The sequence below is a fragment of the Rana temporaria genome, chromosome 10 (assembly GCF_905171775.1).
Source record: "Rana temporaria chromosome 10, aRanTem1.1, whole genome shotgun sequence".
NCBI classification, from domain to species: Eukaryota; Metazoa; Chordata; class Amphibia; order Anura; family Ranidae; genus Rana; species Rana temporaria.
The window spans coordinates 98,875,031-98,897,156 of NC_053498.1; the positions used below are offsets into that span (position 1 = coordinate 98,875,031).

The 22,126-nt window shown below is 43.5% G+C and overlaps 1 protein-coding gene across 1 annotated transcript in view; it reads left to right on the plus strand.

Moving 5' to 3' along the window:
• TMEM88B (transmembrane protein 88B) overlaps positions 1-19,703 on the plus strand; it is a 143,615-nt gene extending 123,912 nt beyond the window's left edge. Inside the window, exon 2 of the mRNA XM_040325800.1 lies at positions 19,059-19,703. Within this exon, the coding sequence (XP_040181734.1) occupies positions 19,059-19,328 (270 nt within the window). The 3' untranslated portion in view covers positions 19,329-19,703. The remainder of the gene's footprint in view (positions 1-19,058) is intronic.
• The last annotated feature ends 2,423 nt before the right edge of the window (positions 19,704-22,126 follow it).

Sequence of the window (22,126 nt, forward strand, 5' to 3'; positions counted from 1 at the left end):
TACTTCGGCCGCCGCTGGGTGGAGTTCGCGTCGTTTTCATGCGTCGGGTATGCTAATGAGCATTTACGGCGATCCACGACGGTTTTCGCGTTCGTTAGGTCGTCGCTAGTAATTTTTTCCCGTCGCAAAGTTAGTCATGATTTTACATGCCTTAACTTTACACGAGCCATGTTAAAGTATGGCCGTCAATCCCGCTTCGAATTTCGTTTTTTTTTTTTTTTTGCGTAAGACGTCCGGGAATACGAAACGCCGTAACTCACGTCGCCGTTCAAAAAAATGACGTTACATCGCGCAAAGCACGGCGGGAATTTCAAAACTGCGCAGTACGTCCGGCGCGGGAGCGCGCCTAATTTAAATGGTACACGCCCCATTTGAATTGGGCGGGCTTGCGCCGGACGTGTTTACAATACACCGCCGCAAGTTTACAGGTAAGTGCTTTGTGGATCAGGCACTTACACTGAAAACTTGCGGCGGTGTAACGTAAACGGGTTACGTTGCGCCGCCGCAATTGTACCAGAATCTGGCCCTTGGTTCCTGCCAGCAGGACCTGATGATACCGAGGATCGGATGGTACCCCAACGGCGTTTCTGGGGTGCACCCCTTTCTTCAGACCCTAGATGGTCCGTTATAGCCTTCTCCTAAGTGCCCTCAAATATATATGAATGAATAGGTGCGCACATGTGTAGAGGTGTACAAAATCAGGTGACCATCAATTGGCCAGTCCCGCCCCTTAGTCTTAACCCCTTCCACCCGAGGGAATGGAACTCCTAGGTGACCACCTCCATGGGAGGTGGTCAATTGGCGAACCCAGATGGTCACCAGTCATCTCCATGACCATCGAAGGCCCGAACGCAACGTTATGACGTCAGACCCGGAAGTAAACAAAGCTGCAATCACGGCTGAAAGCATGAGATCGGTGAAATTTTTTCCTGATCTCATGCTTTCCAGCCTGGAGAAGAGATGTGCGGTCTTATTGATCCCGTATCTCTCCATAAAGAGGACCTGTCACAAATGTATTTACACAAATGTTTTGTTCTTTTTTAAACTCAGTGAATTGCTTTCAATCACTTTAACCACTTGCCGACCACCCGCCACAGTTATACTGCGGCAAGGTGGCTCGGCTGCATGAATCTCCGTAAATGTACGTCGGCTCGTGCACTAGCATTTTTGGGTGGACATGCGCGCTTCCATTGGCCAGCAGGGGAGCCAATTAGTGGGTCCAGCGGACTCGATGTCCGCCGGCCACCCGTGATCGTTCCCCGCAGTGACAGAACGAGGATCTGCCTGTGTAAACAGGGAAGATCACACATATCCCGTCTTTCTGCTATGCAGGAAGACGGATCTGTGTGTTGTACCAGTGAGCCCTTCCCTCCATACAGTTAGAACACACAGTGAGGGAACACCGTTAACCCCTTGATACCAGTGTCATTAGTACAATAATAGTGCATATTTTTAGCACTGATTGCTGTAGTGATGTCACTGGTTCACAAAAAAAGTGTAAAAAATGTCAGTTAGGTGTCCGATCTGTCTGCCGCAATGTCGATGTCCCACTAAAAATCACTGATGGCCACCATTACTAGTAAAAACAAAAATTTATTTAAAAAATGCCATAAATCTATCCTGTATTTTGTAGACATTATGGCCCAGATTCTCGTAGATCGGCGTAAAAATGGGTGGGCGTAACGTATCTGATTTAATTCACAAAGCACTTGCGTGTAAAGTTGCGGCGGCGTAACGTAAATCACCCGGCGGAATTCAAATTCGGCGGGTAGGGGGCGTGTAGCATTTAAATGAAGCACGTTCCCGCGCCGAACGAACTGCGCATGCACCGTCCGTAAAATATCCCAGGGTGCATTGCTCCAAATGACATCGCAAGGACGTCATTGGTTCTGACGTGAACGTAATTGTCGTCTAGCCTCATTCACGGACGACTTACGCAAACGTCATAACTTATCAAGTTTCGATGCGGGAACGACGGCCATACTTAACATTGGTTGCGCCTCATAGACCCAGGGGCAACTTTACGCTGGGAAAAGCCTAACGTAACTTTACTGCATCGGCTGCGCATACGTTCGGGTATTCGCGTATCTAACTAATTTGCATACTCGACGGGGAAATCAACGGAAGCGCCACCTAGCGGGCCAAAAAAAAATTGCAGCTAAGATCTGACGGCGTAAGAGACTTACGCCTGTCGGATCTAATGGATCTAATGGATATCTATGCGTAACTGATTCTAAGAATCAGTCGCATAGATACGACGGCCCAGATTAGGACTTACGATGGCGTACATGGCTCTGCGCCGTCGTAAGCCCTTTGAGAATCTGGGCCTATAACTTTTGCGCAAACCAATCAATATACGCTTATTGCGTTTTTTGTTTTTTTTTTACCAAAAATATGTAGCGGAATACATATTGGCCTAAACTGATGAATAAATTCATTTTTTGCAAAAATACATTTCGGAAATGTTTTGTAGCGGAAAGTAAAACATTTTGATATTTAATTTTTTTTCAAAATTGGTGCTCTTTTTTGTTTATAGCACAATAAATAAGAAACGCAGAGGTGATCAAATACAACCAAAATAAATCTCTATTTGTGGGAAATTAAGAACATTTTTTTTATTGCACGGCCGCGCAATCGTCAGTTAAAGCGACGCTGTGCCGTATCGCAAAAAAATGGCCTGGTCATTAAGGGGGTAAATCCTTCCGGGGCTGAAGTGGTTAAGCATGCATGTTTATGCCCCGTGTTTAAGTTTATCAGAACTGGGGCCGACCAAGAACTCAGCAGGTGACTTTCAGCTATTAAATCTTCAAACAAATATCTCCTAGCCAGCTTTAAAAATGAAAGTTCTTTGAGCATGAAGAGCTACGACCTTGACCTTTTCTAATCAAAGGAAAGATGTTTACGATGGCAGCAGAAATAGCTTGGAAGGTGTATTTGCATCACGATGCCCCATCACTGACTAAAGAGAAAAACACATTAACATCTGCTAAATGCAAAAAGTCAGCTGGAGCTGCGCATGCAGACGCATTTCTCTCAGAAAAACAGCCCATTATTTACCTTTTCCCCAGGAGACCTTCAACTGTTGAAAGTTTGTATAAATCTTGAAAATGTTTGAGAAGTCAGCATGAAAGAGCTTATTAGAAACATTAAGAAATCAGCAAACCATTTTAGAGCTTACAGTTTAAAAAGTTTACACAGTTGGTTGGCTTAAAAAAAAAAAAGTAAAAATTCTATCGTATTTAACCAATAGAAAAAAAAATATTATAAATGTAGCGATAGCCCCACAGGAGCCGCTAATTGGGATGGAACTTCTGTTTTTCTGCCTGGACCTTTTCCAAACACCTCTGCCCTCTAACACACCAGGTTGAATATACCAAATTACAATATCACAGAAAACAAGTATCAAACCATTTAGTAAAGGGAAACTCAATATATTGTTACCCAATATGGTTGGTAACTAGGCAAGGTAAAACAGGATTAACAGTGTAATAACACAATTTACATACAAAGGGATTAGGAGCCGGTTTACACTGGGGCGGCACGACTTCGGGGGCGACTCGGCGAGGCGTCCTGAAAACGACTTCAGAGGCGACTTGCAAAATGACTTCTGTATAGAAGTCAATGCAAGTCGCCCCGAGTCGCCCCCGAAGTCGTACAAGAACCTTTTTCTAAGTCGGAGCGACTTGCGTCGCTCCTATTAGAACGGTTCTGTTGAATAGAATGGGACGCGACTTGTCAGGCGGCTGAGTCGAAATTAGAAAATTTGAAAATTTTACGTCGTTTGCGTAAGTCGTCCGTGAATAGGGCTGGATGTTTACTTTCACTTTTACTTTTACTTTCACGTCGAAACCAATACGTCCTTGCGGCGTACTTTGGAGCAATGCACACTTGAGCAATGCACACTGGGATATGTACACGGACGGCGCATGCGCCGTTCGTAAAAAAAATGTCAATCACGTCGGGTCACCCCCCATTAGCATAAAACACACCCCCTCATCCTAATTTGAATTAGGCGCGCTTACGCCGGCTCCATTTACGCTACGCCGCCGTAAGTTAGGAGGCAAGTACTTTGTGAATACAGTACTTGTCTCTCTGACTTAAGGCGGCGTAGCGTAAATACGATACGCTACGCCGCCTTGAAGTATATTCTTTTTCGTTACCTGTTTACATTTGAATCCTCAGAGTTCTCGTTTTACATCTGAATCCGCAGTGTTCTCCTTTTAGATCTGAATCTGCAGAGTTCCCCTTTTACATTGGCTCTGAATCCACAGGGTTCTCCTTTTACATCTGAATCTGCAGTGTTCCCCTTTTACATCTGAATCCGCAGAGTTCCCTTTTTAAATCTGAATCCACAAAGTTCCCTTTTATATCTGAACTCAAATAGTTCCCTTACACTGTGAGGCCCATCGGGCATGTCTCCTCGTGTGTACAGGGCCTAAGGGGGGACTCTGCAGACTCTGATGTAAAAGAAAACTCTGGGGACTTTGATTTAACCACTTGCCGACTGCCTCATGCACTTATATGTCGGCAGAAAGACACGGGCAGGCAAAGCAACATATATATATACGTTGCTTTGAATTTACCGCCTGGCGGGCACACAACGCCAGTGGGATGCGTGCGTGTCTCCTGCCGGTGTCCCGCGATCAGGTCACGGAGCGGCAGAATGGGGGGATGCCGTCGCATGTGTAGCGCTATACAAGTCATTCATTCATTCAGTGATCTAAAAAATGTGTCAAAAGTGTCCGATCTGTCCGCCGCAATTTTGCAATCCCAATAAAAATCGCAGATCGCTGCCATTACTAGTAAAAGAAAAATGTATAATAAAAATAAAGTTCAATTTTAGTCTCATCAGACCAGAGCACCTTCCTCCATACTCCCTTTCTTCTGGCCATAAAGTCCAACTCTATGGAGCGTACGGCTTATTGTCGTCCTAGGTACAGATATTCTAGTCTCTGCTGTGGAACTCTGCAGCTCCTCCAGGGTTCCCTTAGATCTCTGTGCTGCCTCTCTTATTAATGCCCTCCTTGCCCAGTCCATGAGTTTTGCTGTGCGGCTGTATCTTGACAGGGTTGCTGTTGTGCCATGTTCTTTCCTCCTAGGATCATCAAAGATTTGGATTTTTTTTTATAACCTAACCCCGACTTGTACTTCTCAACAACATTGTCCCTTACTTGTTTGGAGAGTTCCTTGGTCTTCATGGCAGTGTTTGTTTAGTGGTGAATCTTGCTTAGGTGTTGCAGTCTCTGGGGCCTTTCAAAAAGTGTAGATCACGTGACACTTAGATTGCACACAGGTGGACATCATTTCATTAATTATGTGACTTCTGAAGGTAATTGGTTGCACCGGAGCTTTTTATGGGCTTCATAACAAAGGGGGTGAATACATACGCACATGCCAATTATAACTTTTTTGTTTCTGAAAAATAGTTTTATGTATGTATTTTTCTAATTTTACTTCACCAACTTAGACTATTGTGTTCTGATCCATAACATATAATTCAGATTAAAAAAAGATTAAACTAAAGGCTGTAATGTAACAAAATATTTAAAAAGCCAAGGGGGGGGGGGGGGGGTGAATTCATTTGCAAGGCACTGTGGACCAGATTCACAGCGGAGATACGACGGAGTATCTCAGATACTCCGTCGTATCTCTCAAGCCTCGTACACACGGCCGAGGAACTCGACGTGCCAAACACATCGAGTTCCTCGGCCAGTTCAGCACTGAAGCCGCCGAGGAGCTCGGCGGGGCGAGAGCTCCCATAGAACAACGAGGAAATAGAGAACATGTTCTCTATTTCCTCGCCGAGCTCCTCGTCGGCTTCCTCGGCCGAAAGTGTACACACGGCCGGGTTTCTCGGCAGAATTCAGCCAGAAACTCGGTCGGAAGCTGAATTCTGCCGAGGAAACTGGTCGTGTGTACGGGGCCTCAGAGTATCTATGCGACTGATTCATAGAATCAGTTACGCATAGATAGCCCTAAGATCCGACAGGTGTAATTGTTTTACACTGTCGGATCTTAGAAATGCAGTACCGCGGCCGCCGCTGGGGGAGTTCACGTCGTAAACCAGCGTCGGGTATGCAAATTAGGAGTTACGGCGATCCACGACGGTTTTTCGCGTTCGCTACGTCGCCGCTAGCCTAGTTTCCCGTCGCAAAGTTAGTCGTCGTTTTGGGTGCCTTAACTTTACACAGCAAACGTATTGCTGTATAAAGTATGGCCGTCGTTCCCGCGTCGAAATTTAAAAATTCACGTCGTTTGCGTAAGCCGTCCGGGAATACGGAATTACGCTACACGCGGAGCCGTTCAAAAAAATGAAGTCACTGCGCGCAAAGCACGGCGGGAATTTCGAAACGGAGCATGCGCAGTAGGTCCGGCGCGGGAGCGTGCCTAATTTAAATGGCACACGTCCATTTAAATTACGCGGGCTTACGCCGGAGGCCGCCGGCGTAATTTTTCATGCAAGTGCTTGGTGAATCAGGCACTTGCGATGAAAAATTGCAGCGGTGTAACGTATCTATGATACGTTACGCCGCCGCGATTCTACCTGAATCTGGCCCTGTATGTGCATTGGTGTGCATTGCATAAAAACATGCAGCATGTCTGCATTTTCCGCAGCTCAACACACGACCCCCCTCTTCACAATACACAGCAGTACACACATGTTATATGGAACATAACGCATTCAGGCTGGTGTGAATGAGCCTAATTTAGCAAGTTTAGGTTTTATGGAGGTAATTCCTCCAGAATAAACAAAGTAGAAACAAACAACTAAAACCAAGCTTTCACAACTTTATAAACAGTGAGGAGCCCTGACCTCGGCTGTTGATACTGATCAGATTAGGCAGTCTGTGCTCACGTTCCAGACACAACCCGCGTTCTGCTTCTCAGGTGCTTTTATCTCTTGTGCTTTTCGATGTAATGACTAAAATACAACATGTACGACTCTGATTCCATGATCAGACGGTGGAGCTGGTATTTGTGTCACTCGAATCATACAAAGCCTAGTCATCTGGAATCTGTAGAGACATTACAAACAATTTGTGATGGAGTCAGCCTAGAAGAAAGGCAATTTTTATTCGCGGAGACAGTGAATGTATTCCCTCCCTACTGGTTCAGCTTTACAGATTCCTGTGTTACCTTTTTACTCACTGAAGTGAGGTGATCATGTTCAATAAAAGTCCAGAAAGCAGACTGGAGGTAGGTAGATAACATAGCCAGATGCCTTGCTGAACTAGTGTAGACTGATGCAGGACTAAGTACAATATGGAGAAGACATTGGGCTAGATTCAGGTAGCTTTTATGGCGGCGTATCTCCAGATACGCCGCAGTAATTTCAAATCTGTGCCGTCGTATAGTAACGCCGATTCTCAAAGGCAGATACGTTAAAAAAATAGGCTTCCTCCGCCGACGTAACTTGAATACGGCGGCGTATAATTGTGTGCAATTTTATGCTGGCAGCTAGGGGCGCTTCTGTTGTTTTCGACGTATAATATGCAAATGTCCTAGATACGCCGATTCACAAACGTAAGAATGGCCGGCGCAATTTATTTACGCCGTTAAAGTTGGGCTTTTTCGGCGTAAGGTTGCTCCTGCTTTTAGGAGGCGCAGCCAATGTTAAGTATGGACGTCGTTCCCACTTCGAAATTTTAATTTTTTACGTTGTTTGTGTAAGTCGTTCGCGAATAGGGCTGGACGTAATTTATGTTCACGTCGAAAGCAATGACGAGTTACGGCAGAATTTCGAGCATCTGGGATCCTTTCACGAACGGCGCAAAATACGTAAAATACGCGGGGTCACCATTCATTTAAATAAAACACGCCCCCCTCATCATCATTTGTATTACACGCGCTTACGCCGGCCCTATTTACGCTACGCCGCCGTAAGTTAGGAGGCAAGTGCTTTGTAAAAACAGCACTTGCCTTTCAAACTTACGGTGGCGCAGCGTAAATACGATACGCTGCGCCGCCGTAAGATCGCGCGCAGCTACCTGAATCTAGCCCATTGCCTTTTATTCATCTATTCCTCTACTAAGACACTGATGTCATGCTGCACCATTCTCCACCAGTTAGTAGATGATTTTTGTTAAACTGCCTCTTGGCACTGAGGAAATGAGTGGACATTTGCCCGCCAGCGGGAGACTATATCAGCAGAGATTCGAGTCTGAGCCTGGGAGTGAGGACACCCAGGGCAGCACAGCACCACCCACATCACAGCACCTATACTACAGATGCAGGGAGACCAGAACATCCACTCACCCTCTGCTTCCTACAACTGATCGCAGAAGAATTTCAGGGAGAGACCGGGGGAGCCCCCTTCTACAGTAAGAGGTTTCCGCAACATCCCAGGGACTGGTGAACGGGCTATTTACTATTTCCCCATTGCTGATACTGCTAGCAGGGATTGAGCCACTGAGAGCAGAATGCCAAGTGTACCCAATCAAAACTGCACATAAACTGCACTCTAAACCGCATGTAGCGATACACTTGAAGAAGCCACTGGTAATCCATGAGTGTGATCACCCGCCTTGGTTACCACGGATAACAGCACACACTTTGTAATACCAGGGTGCTGTCACCCGCCGTGGCTGCCAGTCAGGGCCCTCAGAATACTCCAGACAGCTCCCCCTCCACTCCCATTGTTCTAGAATCTTATGCAAGTTTCTAGAAGTAGGGGGAGGTCTTATAGATGCTGCCTGCAAGTCATCCAGTCCTCCCTGAGACACTCAAACCCTGATCCAGAAAAACACACACAGGCTTGGCTGCCAGTCAAGCCTGAACAGTTTATCTACTGCTACAGACATTTATTCCTAACTTAGACTGTACCCATACCAAACCTATACGGCATCATACAGAACCTTTACCGCATCTGAATCACATCTACCTTGCACCCATGTGGAGACTATACTGTACCTATACTGCATGCAGTTTAACTGGGACTGTTGTTGGGTGCACCAATGTTCTTAAAATGCCCCGACGATAGCTGGTAGAAGAACGTCTCAAGGTACTGTCCCTCCCGTAATAATTATTCTGCAAGCCCCCTTTGTTCTCCTGGACAGTGCATATCTGGTTGGTCTAGGACTAGCATTGCTGCCATAAATGTGCTCTGACAGTATAGTTCCAGCACTCGGTAGGTTAAACTTTACTTCTGATCACTGCTGCACTGCTTTGCTACTGTTTATGTTGATCTGGACACCAAGAATCACCTTATGTCTATTCCTAACTGTTAATCACTTTGTATGCTAAATTGTGTTATTACGGTTTTTAATGCCTAGTTACCAACCATATTGGGTGACAAAATATTAACCACTTGCCCATGAGCAACAGTATATATGCTGCAGCAGGTCGGCTCTATTACACGAAATGATGTACCTCTACGACATTTTGCTTAATAGATACGTCCGCTGGCCACCCGCGATCACTCCTCACAAAGCAGATCCCCATTCTGACAGGAGAGTAGAGAGAGATCTGCTGTTCCTAGTAATCAGGAACAGCGATCTCTCTCTACTCCCAGTGAGACCATCCCCCTGACAGTTAGAAAGCACATCCTTAGGGAACACTTAACACGTTGATCACCACCAGTGTTAACCCCTTCCCTGCCAGTGCCATTTATACAGTAATCAGTGCATTTTTATAGCATTGATCACTGTATTGGTGTCACTGGTCACCAAAAAGTGTCACTTAGGGTCAGATTTGTCCGCCGCAATGTTAAAGTCCCGCTAAAAATCACAGATCGCCACCATTACTAGTAAAAAACAAAAGAAAGTCTCTAAATCTTTCCCCTATTTTATAGACTCAATATAAACCAATATAAACCAATTGATATACGCTTATTGGGATTTTTTTTACCAAAAATATGTACAGTAGAAGAATACATATTGGCCTAAACTGATGACAAAAATCAATTTTTTATTGCATATGTATTATAGCAAAAAGTAAAAAAAAAAAAAATACATTTTTTTAAATAGTCGCTCATCCTTTGTTTATAGCGCAAAAAAAACACAGAGGTGATCGTATACCACCAAATGAAAGCTCTGTTTGTGGGAAAAAAAGGATATACATTTTATTTGGGAGCTACTACGGGGGTAGCACTACACTAGGAAAAATAACTGCCTCCTATTTGGTTGAGTAGTGTGACAGGGGGATTTGAATCAAAAGGCTGGTTAACTAGAATGAAACACCATTTGACTGTTGTGCACTTTAAATACATATATTTAAATTATTAATTTGACTGTTTGTCAGGATGTATGCTTTTAGGTAGTAGGGTGTACATTTTAGTGATGAAGGGGGTGTTTATTATTTTAGGGAAAGCTAATAGTTTTTGGTCAATGATTTTTTTGTTATATTTAAAAGTTTAAAAAACGATTTTTGTTATAACCTTTAGAGGTTTAGCCGTCTGACAAGTCGCGCTCCGTTCTGTACAATGGAACCGTTTTAATAGGAGCAACTCAAGTAGCTCCGATTTAGAAAAAGGTTCCTGTACTATTTTGGGACGACTTCAGGGCAACTTGCATTGACTTCAATACAGAAGTCATTTTGCAAGTCGCCTCTGAAGTCGTGAGCAAATCGCCTTGCTGAGTTACTCGGCAAGTCCTGCTGCCCCAGTGTGAATCGGCTCTTAATCAATTTAAAAAAAATCTGTAATAAGCAAGCGAGATAAAGATTACATTCTTGCTGCTCAATTTGCAGAGCATACTGGGCTCTCTAATAAGAATGTGCTGCACTGTCTGCATGCTTTTTAGTAGTCTGTGTATAATTGACTAAGGCAGATGGTCCCTTCTCTGAGAGAGTCATTCAGCAATGTGTAAACTGATCTCTCCTGATATTTAAGTCTATTTGCAGCAAAGCTAGCTGCAAGTGGTATTAGTAAATATTCATATGTAATATTTGCTATTTACTCCAATAAAAATGTAATCTAATCATGCAGTACCAGTGGGGGCTGGTGGTATATTTTTTTGGTTGGGGGGGCGGCAAACCCACAGCCCTCTCCCCCCGTTCGGGTCACCCCCCCACCCCCCCAGTTGGTTAGATCGGATAGTTACCAGCCTGACACTTACTCCATCTATGGCACGGGCATCGCTACTCTCCAGGGGACCGCTTCTCCTGCGTCTCCTCCTCAGCATTATGGTGGATTCCGCCGTGCGCCTCCTCCCTCTGTGATGGAGTTGATAAAATGATTATTTTATGTTTATGTTATCTTTCTCCTAACCACTCAAATATTGCTTTCCTTTCTTTTATTATTGTATTTCTTTTATTTCTTGTTGCGATGTGTGTGTGTGTATATATATGTATATGCACATGAATGTGTGTATATGTGCATATATATATGTGTATTACACTAGTATTATTTTCCTTGAATGAAAATCATGACAGAGTTAAAGTGGAGGTTCACGCTAATCTGCAAGTCTGCGTTAAACACAAGGGCTCGGTGTATGTTGTAACAGTTCGCTGTCTAAAAAAATTGCTTCCATACCTTTGTTTAGTCTTCTGAACCAGGCACTTCCTGGTTTGAGTCCCGCGGGAGTGGGCGTGTCGCTTCGGCTGCGATCGCCACAGTGATTCCAGGGAGCACAGCGTGACGGCAACTGTGTAGTGTTGATGGCGCCGCTCGCTGTCAACACTGCACATGCGCAGGATGGAGCGTGAATGCTCGGACATCAGTATTCACCGAATCCCGGAAGGATTTGCTTGTGGGCTTCAGAGCGCCCACAAGCAAGATGGAATCGTCCATCCACGATTTTTATAAATAATCTTTTGGGGCTGAATCGGAATGCTAGCGGCTAAAAAGATAGTACACGCGAGTACCCTATTATGTAAGGTAAGAGCGGCAGAAACATCTGAAAAAAAACGTATTCCCGCGGAACCCCCGCTTTAAATCTCAGCCAGGATGAAGAGGAGAGACAGATGGCTTTCTACTTCCTCCTCCCTCCTCCCATTGACCAAAAGATAAAATGGCCCCCATGAGTGTTTGCCTTGTGGTCAAGAAGCAGATGTAATAAGAGAAGACCATATGAATGAGCCAATCAGATGCACCCATATGAGATAATGCTTGCTTACGTCACTTTGGCTATAAAAAGCTGTAACTTGAATAAAATCTTTCTCTTTGCTGTTGGAAAACGATGACGACGGGTGAATAATTTTTCCTCCTGTTTGCATGTTCACATCATGAATTTGGCTCAGCGGCAGAATAGAACATGTATCCTGGAATTGAGCCAGGGAAAATCTATTAAACCTCCTTCTTAGGCCAATTGGAAAGCTTCTCTTTTCGGCCAATCGAGAAATGGGTTTACGACCAGCTTCCTGATTGGAGATCAGCGTGACAACAGCGAATATTTATTTGCTATTGTCACGCAACTGGGTGGGCTCAGGGTGCAGTGAAGCCAATTAGAGCCTCTGGCTCTAGTGATGTGCTTAAAAAAAAACCCTGATTGGAATCCATAGGGGGCCGTAGCCGTGTGCCCTGCATTACAGACTGCCACTGTGCACAATAGTTTTAAAAAATATATATATAATTTTACTTTAAATTTATAAAGCTTACTAGTGCCTGAAATCAGAGTATAAGTGCATCAGACTGATTTAATTCACATGCAGGCCAACTCAGGCTGCAGTGTATTTTTGAAAGGTCGGACCTGTTGTCAAGTGGCAATAAAATGTGAAACATGTTTTTTAATCAAAGAGGTTCACTTCTCCAAACTTTATTCTTTTTTTTTCCTTGTGTTATAATTTAATTACTCCTGGGTTCTTGGTCATCAAGTGCTCAACACTGTTCAAATAATTTTAGTGAGTGAAACATTAGTTGTGCCACTGACAGTATGTATTAATGACAGCGGTGACATTTTTCAGATTAGAGGAGTAATTAACTTTTATATTCATGTTCTCGATGATAGATGATTACACCCCCCGACTGAGAAAAATGAAAGTGGATATCAGCAACTAGAGACGTTACAGATTTGTAGCTGCAGGGAAAAACCAAGTAGAGTATATTTAAGCGCTGCTTCCGCCTGCCGCGGGCCATGGCTGATGTAAATGTTCTGCTCTTTTAAAACCTGTCTGGCTTCTCTTCAAAGGACACTACATTTTGTTTCCCACAACCAAGTGGATGGATTATTTTACAACTGATTTAATAATCAAATTATTAACTTGTCAACACAATATACTATGAAAGCCTAATTCCATTTTTAGATGACAATGCTAAATAAATCTCTCAAGTGTCAATAAAATTAAAAATAACATACCCTCCCTATATCGCCAAGTGGGAACGAAACTTTTAAATTCACAGTGGAAATAATTATTTTGTTTTCTAAGGCCTGGTTCACACCTATGCATTTTTCAGTGCCTTCTCAGATTTGCAGAAACACACTACAGTCCATGTAACATGTTTTTCTGTGAGTCACATTCAAATCTGTGCATTTTATGGACTTTTTATGCACTTTATGGTCTTCAGGCTAGGGACCCTGTCCCCACCCACATGTGACAGCAGTGATGCCTAAATTGTGCTTTTTATACTCAGAAGTACTTAGTATCTCTCTTTGTTTTAAGCCAGGGGTGTCAAACTCAATTTCATTGTGGGCCGCATCAGCATTATGATTGCCCTCAAAAGGGCCAGTTGTATCTGTAAGATTAGATCTCTAGTGCATCCTCTCCCCTTAAATTAGATGTTAAGAGCCACCCCACCATCAGAAGTTGAGTCCCCCACTCTCCCTTACATCACAGTACCTTTCCTTATGCTGCTGCTGGGAAGAAGCTGTATGCATTGCTTTAAAAAGAAAGTAAGACCAGAGGAGAGCGAGGGCCACATGAAATGGCCTGGAGGGTCGGATTCGGCCCACAGGCCTTGTGCTTGACACCTGTGTTTTAAGCGATTAAATAAAGTAGTGGAGGAACAAAGAGAAGTTGAGTAAGCTCTTATGCCTTGTACACATGACCGTTTTTTACGACGAGAAAACTGTCATTTTTTATATTGGTCGAGAATACCGGTCGTGTGTATGCTCCCTAGCAGTTTTCTCGATGAAAAAAAATAAAAAAACAGCTCTCTTTTTTCTCGTCAGTTTTTTTTTCGTCACGAAAAACGGTCATGTGTATGCTTTTCCGGGGGGGAAAAAAATGTACATGCTCAGAATCAAGTATGCAGCCCAAAGGGTGCCGCCATTTGAAAGGAACTTCCCCTTTATAGTCCCGTCGTACGTGTTGTACGTCACAGTGCTTTGGTCCTGAGCTTTGTCTCCAACATGCATATGAAACATAAATGAAGGCAATCTAGTGCTCTCTGTATAAGGAGTGTTTAATTGCAAAGATAAAACAAAAGCGAAACTACTCACAAAGATGGCACTCAGACGCGAGTGCTTACAGACAGCATAGAAAACAATTGCAACAGCGATGGCTGTGGGTGCCGTCTGTCGTGACTCCTCCCCCTCGTACGCGTTACGTCTGTAGGCGGGACTTAATCAGCGCAAGGTAGGATGACACAAAGACGTCCTGCTCATAACAACTAATACAGGGGCATGGCAACCATACTGCAACTCTCATTGAACTTGCCATGAGCCATAGGAATGAATAGGGCAACAGGCATGGCCACACAGTGAACATCATTGCAGTGGGGCTGAAGGTAGGTATTGAGGCATGCACTACACTAAGGGGGTGGAAGGAAGCTTTAACAGGTAATGTGTATCTGAACTGTCTTTAACTATCCGTATAGGAGTCAAGTTTAATTAGCACCATACTGATTATGTCATCCGGAATTCAGTGAAGTGCAATGCCACGTAGAGGTTTACAGACTTTTTTTAGAATAGTATAATAAACCCAAAATATGTCTGCTTGTTGCTTTAATCACCAAATCAAACATGCTATAAAAATGCTGAATGTGTATCTATTGTTTTCACTGTGCGGTTTTTAGACTACATATTAAATTTGCAATAAGATGATGTTTTAATGCATTTGGAATTGTGGTGTGGGAAGATGAACCTTGGTAAAGTAGTAGCACTTGTTCAGGTAATCTCCCAAGGTCAGCAGATGAGAGCGATAACTCCGAGGCAAAGGGGAGGCGATAGCTAAACAAGTTTTGCAGGCAGCCATGCGAGAAATTACACATCCAGAAAAGGTTTAATATCTAAGCCAGTAAGTGCTTTTCAAAGGTCATCTCTTCAGAACTACCACAAACAAGCTATTGTCAGAGTGTCTGCTTCTCGGTGACAGATTATTATCACTTTAATTACTGCGAATATTTGTATTGTGCTCAAACAACATAAAGAAATAAAATATCTGATATTTGATTTCCCAGTAAAAAAAATCCCACACATGCCAGAGCATTGTTTATAAGGTGGGGATGTCTGACAGCAAGAGGGACAGGCCTATTAAAGTCTAAAACAAGGTGACAGACAAACCACTTACTTGGCTTTTTAGACAAACTTTATTGCTAGTAATGGTTCCCCCTCCGCTCTCCCCCAGCATTTTTTATTTTTTTATTTATTGCTAGAAATAATATTAGTCCCTAGTTTAACTAAAGGGCAAAGCAAACAAAGGTACTGTCACCCAAGAATAAACTCCATGGGTAGGCTACTAACTGTACCTTTGATATAATAAGAAAGCGCATTTAGTTTACCCTAAACAATATCTAAACCCCATAATAAACATTTAATTTATTACAGCTTAATTTTCCTTAAATGTGATGTTTTCAACTGGCTACATTGGTTTTATTTTTTCAAAAACAGAAAATATCTATTGCCATTGGCATGTGCAGCCTATTACATTAGGGTGTGCTCCCCAGAGCCAGATCAGCAGAGCAGTGGATGGTGTCAGTAGAGCAGAAATTGGTGTTAGTATTTTTTTATTTCATTATTTTTTTTTAAATTGTATTTTTATAAAAAAAAAAAAAAAAACTTTTTTTTTTTTTTTTTACAAATTCTTTAGGACCCCTGATGCCTCACTTTTGAGACAGAGAAAGGGATTGAGGACAGAGCTTCCCCAGCCCTTTTCTCTGCAGCCTCAGCCTCACCTCAGCTGCACTGGGCAGTGAACTAATGGGAAGTGCTCTGTGATGAGCGGCATCCTGTTCATTCACAAACTGAAGTCCAGTAAACAAAGTTTACGAGGCTTCAGTTAAGAATGAACACAGGAGCGACTTGTACAGATCATTCAAAAAAGGAAGGGGTCAGTAAATGAAATATTTACTGGCCCCTTATGTCCCCTCTCCATCCGGAAACAACCCCGCAGAAACCAGAGGGAGAGGAGAGAAGGGAAGCTGGTAGCACTGCAGGATTGAGATAGGGCACCAGGAAGCAGGAGAAATTGGCACTGCACAGGGTGATTGGGGTGTGCCCATGCACATCCGACACACCCTGTGCACACGCCAATGTCTGTTGATCTTGCAAAAAATTTAGCAATCTTGTCATTTCCTGTGAATTAAGCCCAAACATGTAGGGTCAGATCCATGAAGAAGTTACGTCGGCGTATCTATTGATACGCTGCGTAACTTCTAGGATGCTCCGGCGTATCTTTGTTTTGTATCCACAAAGCAAGATACGCCTGAAGCTGGGCTAGATCCGACTGACGTACGTCTTAGTACGCCGTCGGAGCTAAGGTGCACATTTACGCTGGCCGCTAGGTGGTGCTTCCGTTGATTTCAGCGTCGAGTATGCAAATTAACTAGATACGCCAATCCACAAACGTATGTCCGGCCGGCGCATTTTTTTATGTCGTTTAGGTAAGGCTTTTTTCGGCGTAACGTTACCCCTGCTCTATGAGGCGTACGCAATGTTAAGTATGGACGTCGGGCCAGCGTTGAATTTTCCGTTGTGTACGTCGTTTGCGTAAAACGTTCGCGAATAGGGCTTTGCGTAAATTACGTTCACGTCGAAAGCATTGACTATTTGCGACGTGATTTCGAGCATGCGCACTGGGATACCCCCATGGACGGCGCATGCGCCGTTAAAAAAAAACGTAATTTACGTGGGGTTAAGTAGAATTAACATAAAACACTTGCCTCTCAAAGTAGGGGCGGCGTAGCGTACAAACGATACGCTACGCCTGCTTAAAAATACGCCGATCTACGTGGATCTGGCCCGTAATTTTTTATCCATGCTATTTTCTGTAAACTACCCCCCTCCCCCACATTGGAGATAAAGAGAGGAAGACTTGCTTTATCAAAATCAGGAGAGCAGCCTAAAGCTACAGTAAAATCCGTGAGAACTGAAATCCAGGAGGCATGTTATTAACAGGATTATTAGGTGAACAGAAATGAAAAAAAGCCCTTCAAAAAAGAAAACAAATGCAACCACCACATCTAAAGACTGGTAAACTGCAATATATTAAATGTTTGTTTTTAAAACCCAACTGAAGCCCTGTTTTTTATACTTGTTAGGCTGTTTTCTAATGGTATGCTAGTAGAATAGAAAGAAGTTGTCCTGTGTCTGCAGCACACTAGAGAGCCAGATTGCTGTCCTCAGCATAGTGCTACACTTATCAACACACAGGGAGCCCGGCTCTCCAGTGTGCTGTTAGCACAGGGCAACTCTTGTGCCACGTGCACACGGTCGGAATTTCTGACAATAAATGTTCAATGGGAGTTGTCGGAAATTCCGACCGTGTAGGCTCCATCGGACATTTTCTGTCAGAATTTCCTACAACAAAAATTTGAGAACTGGTTCTCAAATTCTCCGACAACAAAATCCGTTCTCGTAATTTCCGATCATGTGTGGGCAATTTCGACGCACAAAATTATACGCATGCTCTGAATCAAGTACGAGACGGAAGCGCTCGGTCTGGTAAAACTAGCGTTCGTAAGGGAGATAGCACATTCGCCACGCTGTAACGGACTGAAAAGCACGAGGCTGAATCGTCTCTCACCAAACTTCTACTAACACGACTGGTATTGAACTTCACTTTCATAGTGCCGTCGTACGTCTTAGGCCCGGTACACACGAGCAAACATGTACGATGAAACCGGTCCGTCGGACCGTTTTCACCGTACATGCCTGCCAGAGGGCTTCTGTACGATGGTTGTACTAACCATCGTACAGAAGTCCGTGCGTAAACAATACGCGGGGCGTGTCCGCGTCGTCGCCGCGACGATGACGCGGAGACGTGGGCGGGCATGCCATTTAAAGGCTTCCACGCATGCGTCGAAGTCATTCGACGCATGCGAGGGACGGCGGGCGCTCGGACATGTACGGTAGGTCTGTACTGACGACCGTACATGTCCGAGCGGGCAGGATTCCAGCGGACGGTTTTAAAACACGTCCAGGAATATTTGCCCGCTGGGAAAAGGCCCGGCGGGCAAATGTTTGCTGGAATTCGGCCCGCTCGCGCCTACACACGACCGAACATGTATGCTGAAACTGGCCCGCGGACCAGTTTCAGCATACATGTTTGGTCGTGTGTACGGGCCTTATACGTCACTGCGTTTTTGGCGGTTGGAATTTCCAACAACATTTGTGCGATCGTGTGTATGCAAGACAAGTTTGAGCCAACATCCGTCGGGAAAAAAATCCACTGTTTTGTTGTCGGAATTTCCGATCGTCTGTACGCGGCATTACAGTTAAAAAAATACACAAATAACACATAATAATAATAATAATAAAACGTTCCATTTTTTTGCTTGTTTTGCAGCCTGACTGAATACCAAGAAATAGGCTCCATTCACACTTGTGGATGGGGTCATTAGCGAGTAAATGTGGAAGACCAAACAGGAATTCCCTGCAATTAGCTGTGGGTGGGAAGACCCATTGAAAGCAATTGGAGGCTCTCAGCTCCCGCAGCTATTCATGGATGCTCATATGAGCTTTGATTATTGAAGCATTGTGCTGAGAGCAGCAATCTGGCTCTTTGTTGGGCTGCCAACACAGCACAGCTTCTTTTTATTCTAATAGTATACCATTAAAAAAAAAAAAAAACTGGGTATTTGACAGATAGTCAATAATGGCCCTATTTGCAAGTGTGAATGAAACCTAAAAAACAAGACTGGACACCTGTACCTAGTGAATGCCATTGTAAACTGTCTTTTCCCAACAGCTGGCACCTACAGATAAGATGGTTCTAATCAGATAATGTATGTCCTTGTTCCACAGGTCCTTCACTCGGATGCCTCATACTGCAAGACCCTACTAGATGACAACAGCTCCTCCGCACTCATAATCCTGGGTTTCGTCATGATGTCCCCACTCATTGTCCTGGCTATGGCGGTGTACTGCGGTCTGGCACGCCGCTTACGTCTCTTCATGCTCTTCCAGCCTTACACACGAGCTCTCTACAAGGGGGTGCGATGGAGGTGGTATGATGAGGGAGGGATATGTAGCTGTGTCAGGGAATGGAATAATCATGTGAAGGCCTGGGTATAGAAAAATCTGGGACTGTTCTGAGGAGCTTTTGTTTGGCGTCCATCATGCAGAAGTGCCATCACAAGCTGCATCCCCAATCAAACGAACTTGAGTCTACTGGCATCCTAGTTAATACATCTGAAAGACATTTTGCTTTCCCTGGCTGGTGACATACATGTGACATAATATCTTGTGATGACTTGTTGTAAAATATATGAACTGCTAGAACAGAGTTGGGCAACCGCTTAGATATTAGGGACTAAAGAGTGGCACCATATTTCTTTAAAAAGGAAACCCAAACTGAGTTGCCAGCGCTAACTCTTAATTAAAATGCTGGTTCCTTGGCTGCCCAGGGACTGCAATGCTTTTTGAATAAATTACCTAAAACAGACATTCGAATAGGGGTTCTGACTTCACTCTGTAGAAGCTTTAATTGCTTGCTGTGCTAATTTATTTTTCAAGTTTAAGTCACTTAAATGTATTATGCCGCGTACACACGGTCGTTTTCGGCAAGGGAAAAAACGATTTTTTTTAAAATGTCATTTAAAATGATCGTGTGTGGGCTTCACATCGTTTTTCGGCTTCTGAAAAATGACAAAAAAAAAATTCGAACATGCTGCATTTTTTCATGTCGTTTTTCAAAATGTCGCTTTTCGTGTTGTAAAAAATGATGGTGTGTGGGCAAAAACCATGTTTTAAACCCGTGCATGCCCAGAAGCAAGTTATAAGATGGGAGCGCTCGTTCAGGTAAAACTACCGTTCATAATGGAGTAAGCACATTCATCACGCTGGAACAGACAAAAAAGCACAAATCGTCTTTTACTAACACGGAATCAGCTAAAAGCAGCCCAAAGGCGAATAGAACTTCCCCTTCAGAGTGCCGTCGTACGTGTTGTACGTCACTGCGCTTTGTTCATCATTTTCAAAAACGATGGTGTGTGGACAACGTCGTTTTTAATGATGAAGTTGGAAACATTTTGTTTTTTGGACATGCTGAAAAATGTCTTTTTTTTTTTATGCCGAAAAACGGCCGTGTGTACGCGGCATTAGACTTGGGATTCAATACCTTAAATCAATATCTTAAATTACCTAAAAACCATGTTTATTGTAAACAGGTATGTTAGTGGTGGCTAAATACTGGCCCCCAGGAGGAGCATAAATGTTAAAAACTCATGTTACGCCAGACACTGGCACCCACAAAGTGTTTATGGTCTGATTAGACTATTTGAAGACTTTGTGATCCCAAAGCTCAACTCCAACAAACTTGAACATTACCTCTTGCAGTGTGGCTGAATCTGCCCTGCAGGAGTTAACGGCTCAATTAGTCTGGGGCAGTAAAAGGCACTTTTATTTACCTGATCCTGCTCTCCCAGCTGAAGGCGGTGGACTGTCCCTTGGCATCCTCACATCCAATGCAGGGCTTGATGACGTCAGGACTTTAGACCGCTGTAACATGGGGGAGAAGATGCTGTGGGCACCAGTCTAGCAGAGTGGAGTAGCAGAGGAACGGGTATGTAAATCTACTTAAACAAGTCCCATAGACCAAGAACCTTTTCTTTAGCATATCAATATGGAATGTGGTGCTTGATAGACTGACCCCTCTATACAATAAATAAGTCCCCTAGACCTAAACAAGTAATTAACCCTTGTAGTGGGGGTGCACCCCCACTGCAGGGGAGAATTTTCAATGTTCTGGAGTTCAGCTTTAAAGTGAATACTGGGGATTGTTTTTTTATCGTTAAATACAGACAAAGTTTCAACTTCAATATGGAATAACCTGTAATTGTTTTGGAACCACTTTTTTTCAGGTGCGCATAAGACTCAAGTCTCTAAATTGTAACCCGTGTGTTATTTGCCATAACAATTGTTATTTTCAGCTATGGGACTGTTATTTGTAGTCATTATAGCAAATAATGTTTTCTATAGCTTAGCGAATTGAGTCTGTAGACTCCTTATATGCAGTCATAACCATGAAACCACCACTACATGGGAACCACTAAATGCAGATAAAGCTGAAGACATTAGACTCAATTCACCAACCTTTAATGATCATTATTTTCTATAATGACCATTATTTCCAGAAAAGAAGAACAATAAGTGCTAAAAAAATAACAATTGCTACAGCAAATAACATGTTCTAGCCTAGCAAACTGAGCCCTTTTATCAGATTTTGTTGCACCCCCTTATTGCTACAACAGTAGTAAAAAGATAATATATATATATATATATATATATATATATATATATATATATATATATACATATATATATACATTAGACATAACTTTAACATTATCTGAATTAAATTAGAGTGTGCCTTAACAAGGCTAATTTTGTGATAACCAGGGCTTTTTTTCAGGGGAAACTTGGCGAAACTCATTTCCACCACCTCTGACCCTTGGGCGGGGGGGGCTGCTCACCGCAGTCGGTTGCAAACACAGAAGTCAGGTTTCTGTGTTTACAAGTGACAGCTCTGCACTCTGTGTGTAACCTCCCCTGAACTCTGCACTCTGTATGTAATGCAATCCTGGTATTTAATGCCCCTTTAAGACCCTCCTACTGTTTGTGAAATTTGACTGACCACACCCACTATTTGATGTGTTTTGGAGGGTGTGTTTTGGGGGGGTCGTGGTTGAGTTCCAGCACCTATTGTTTGAGAAAAAAAAGCCCTTGAGATAATAATAATGTTATGTCACACATTCATTCACATTAGATGAGGGATGTGTCAGAGGGAACCAAATTAAACTTAAACCTCAGCCATAATGAAGCAGGAGTAGCCAGATAATCATAATGTTAATATTTAGAGCACGTTGGCATCA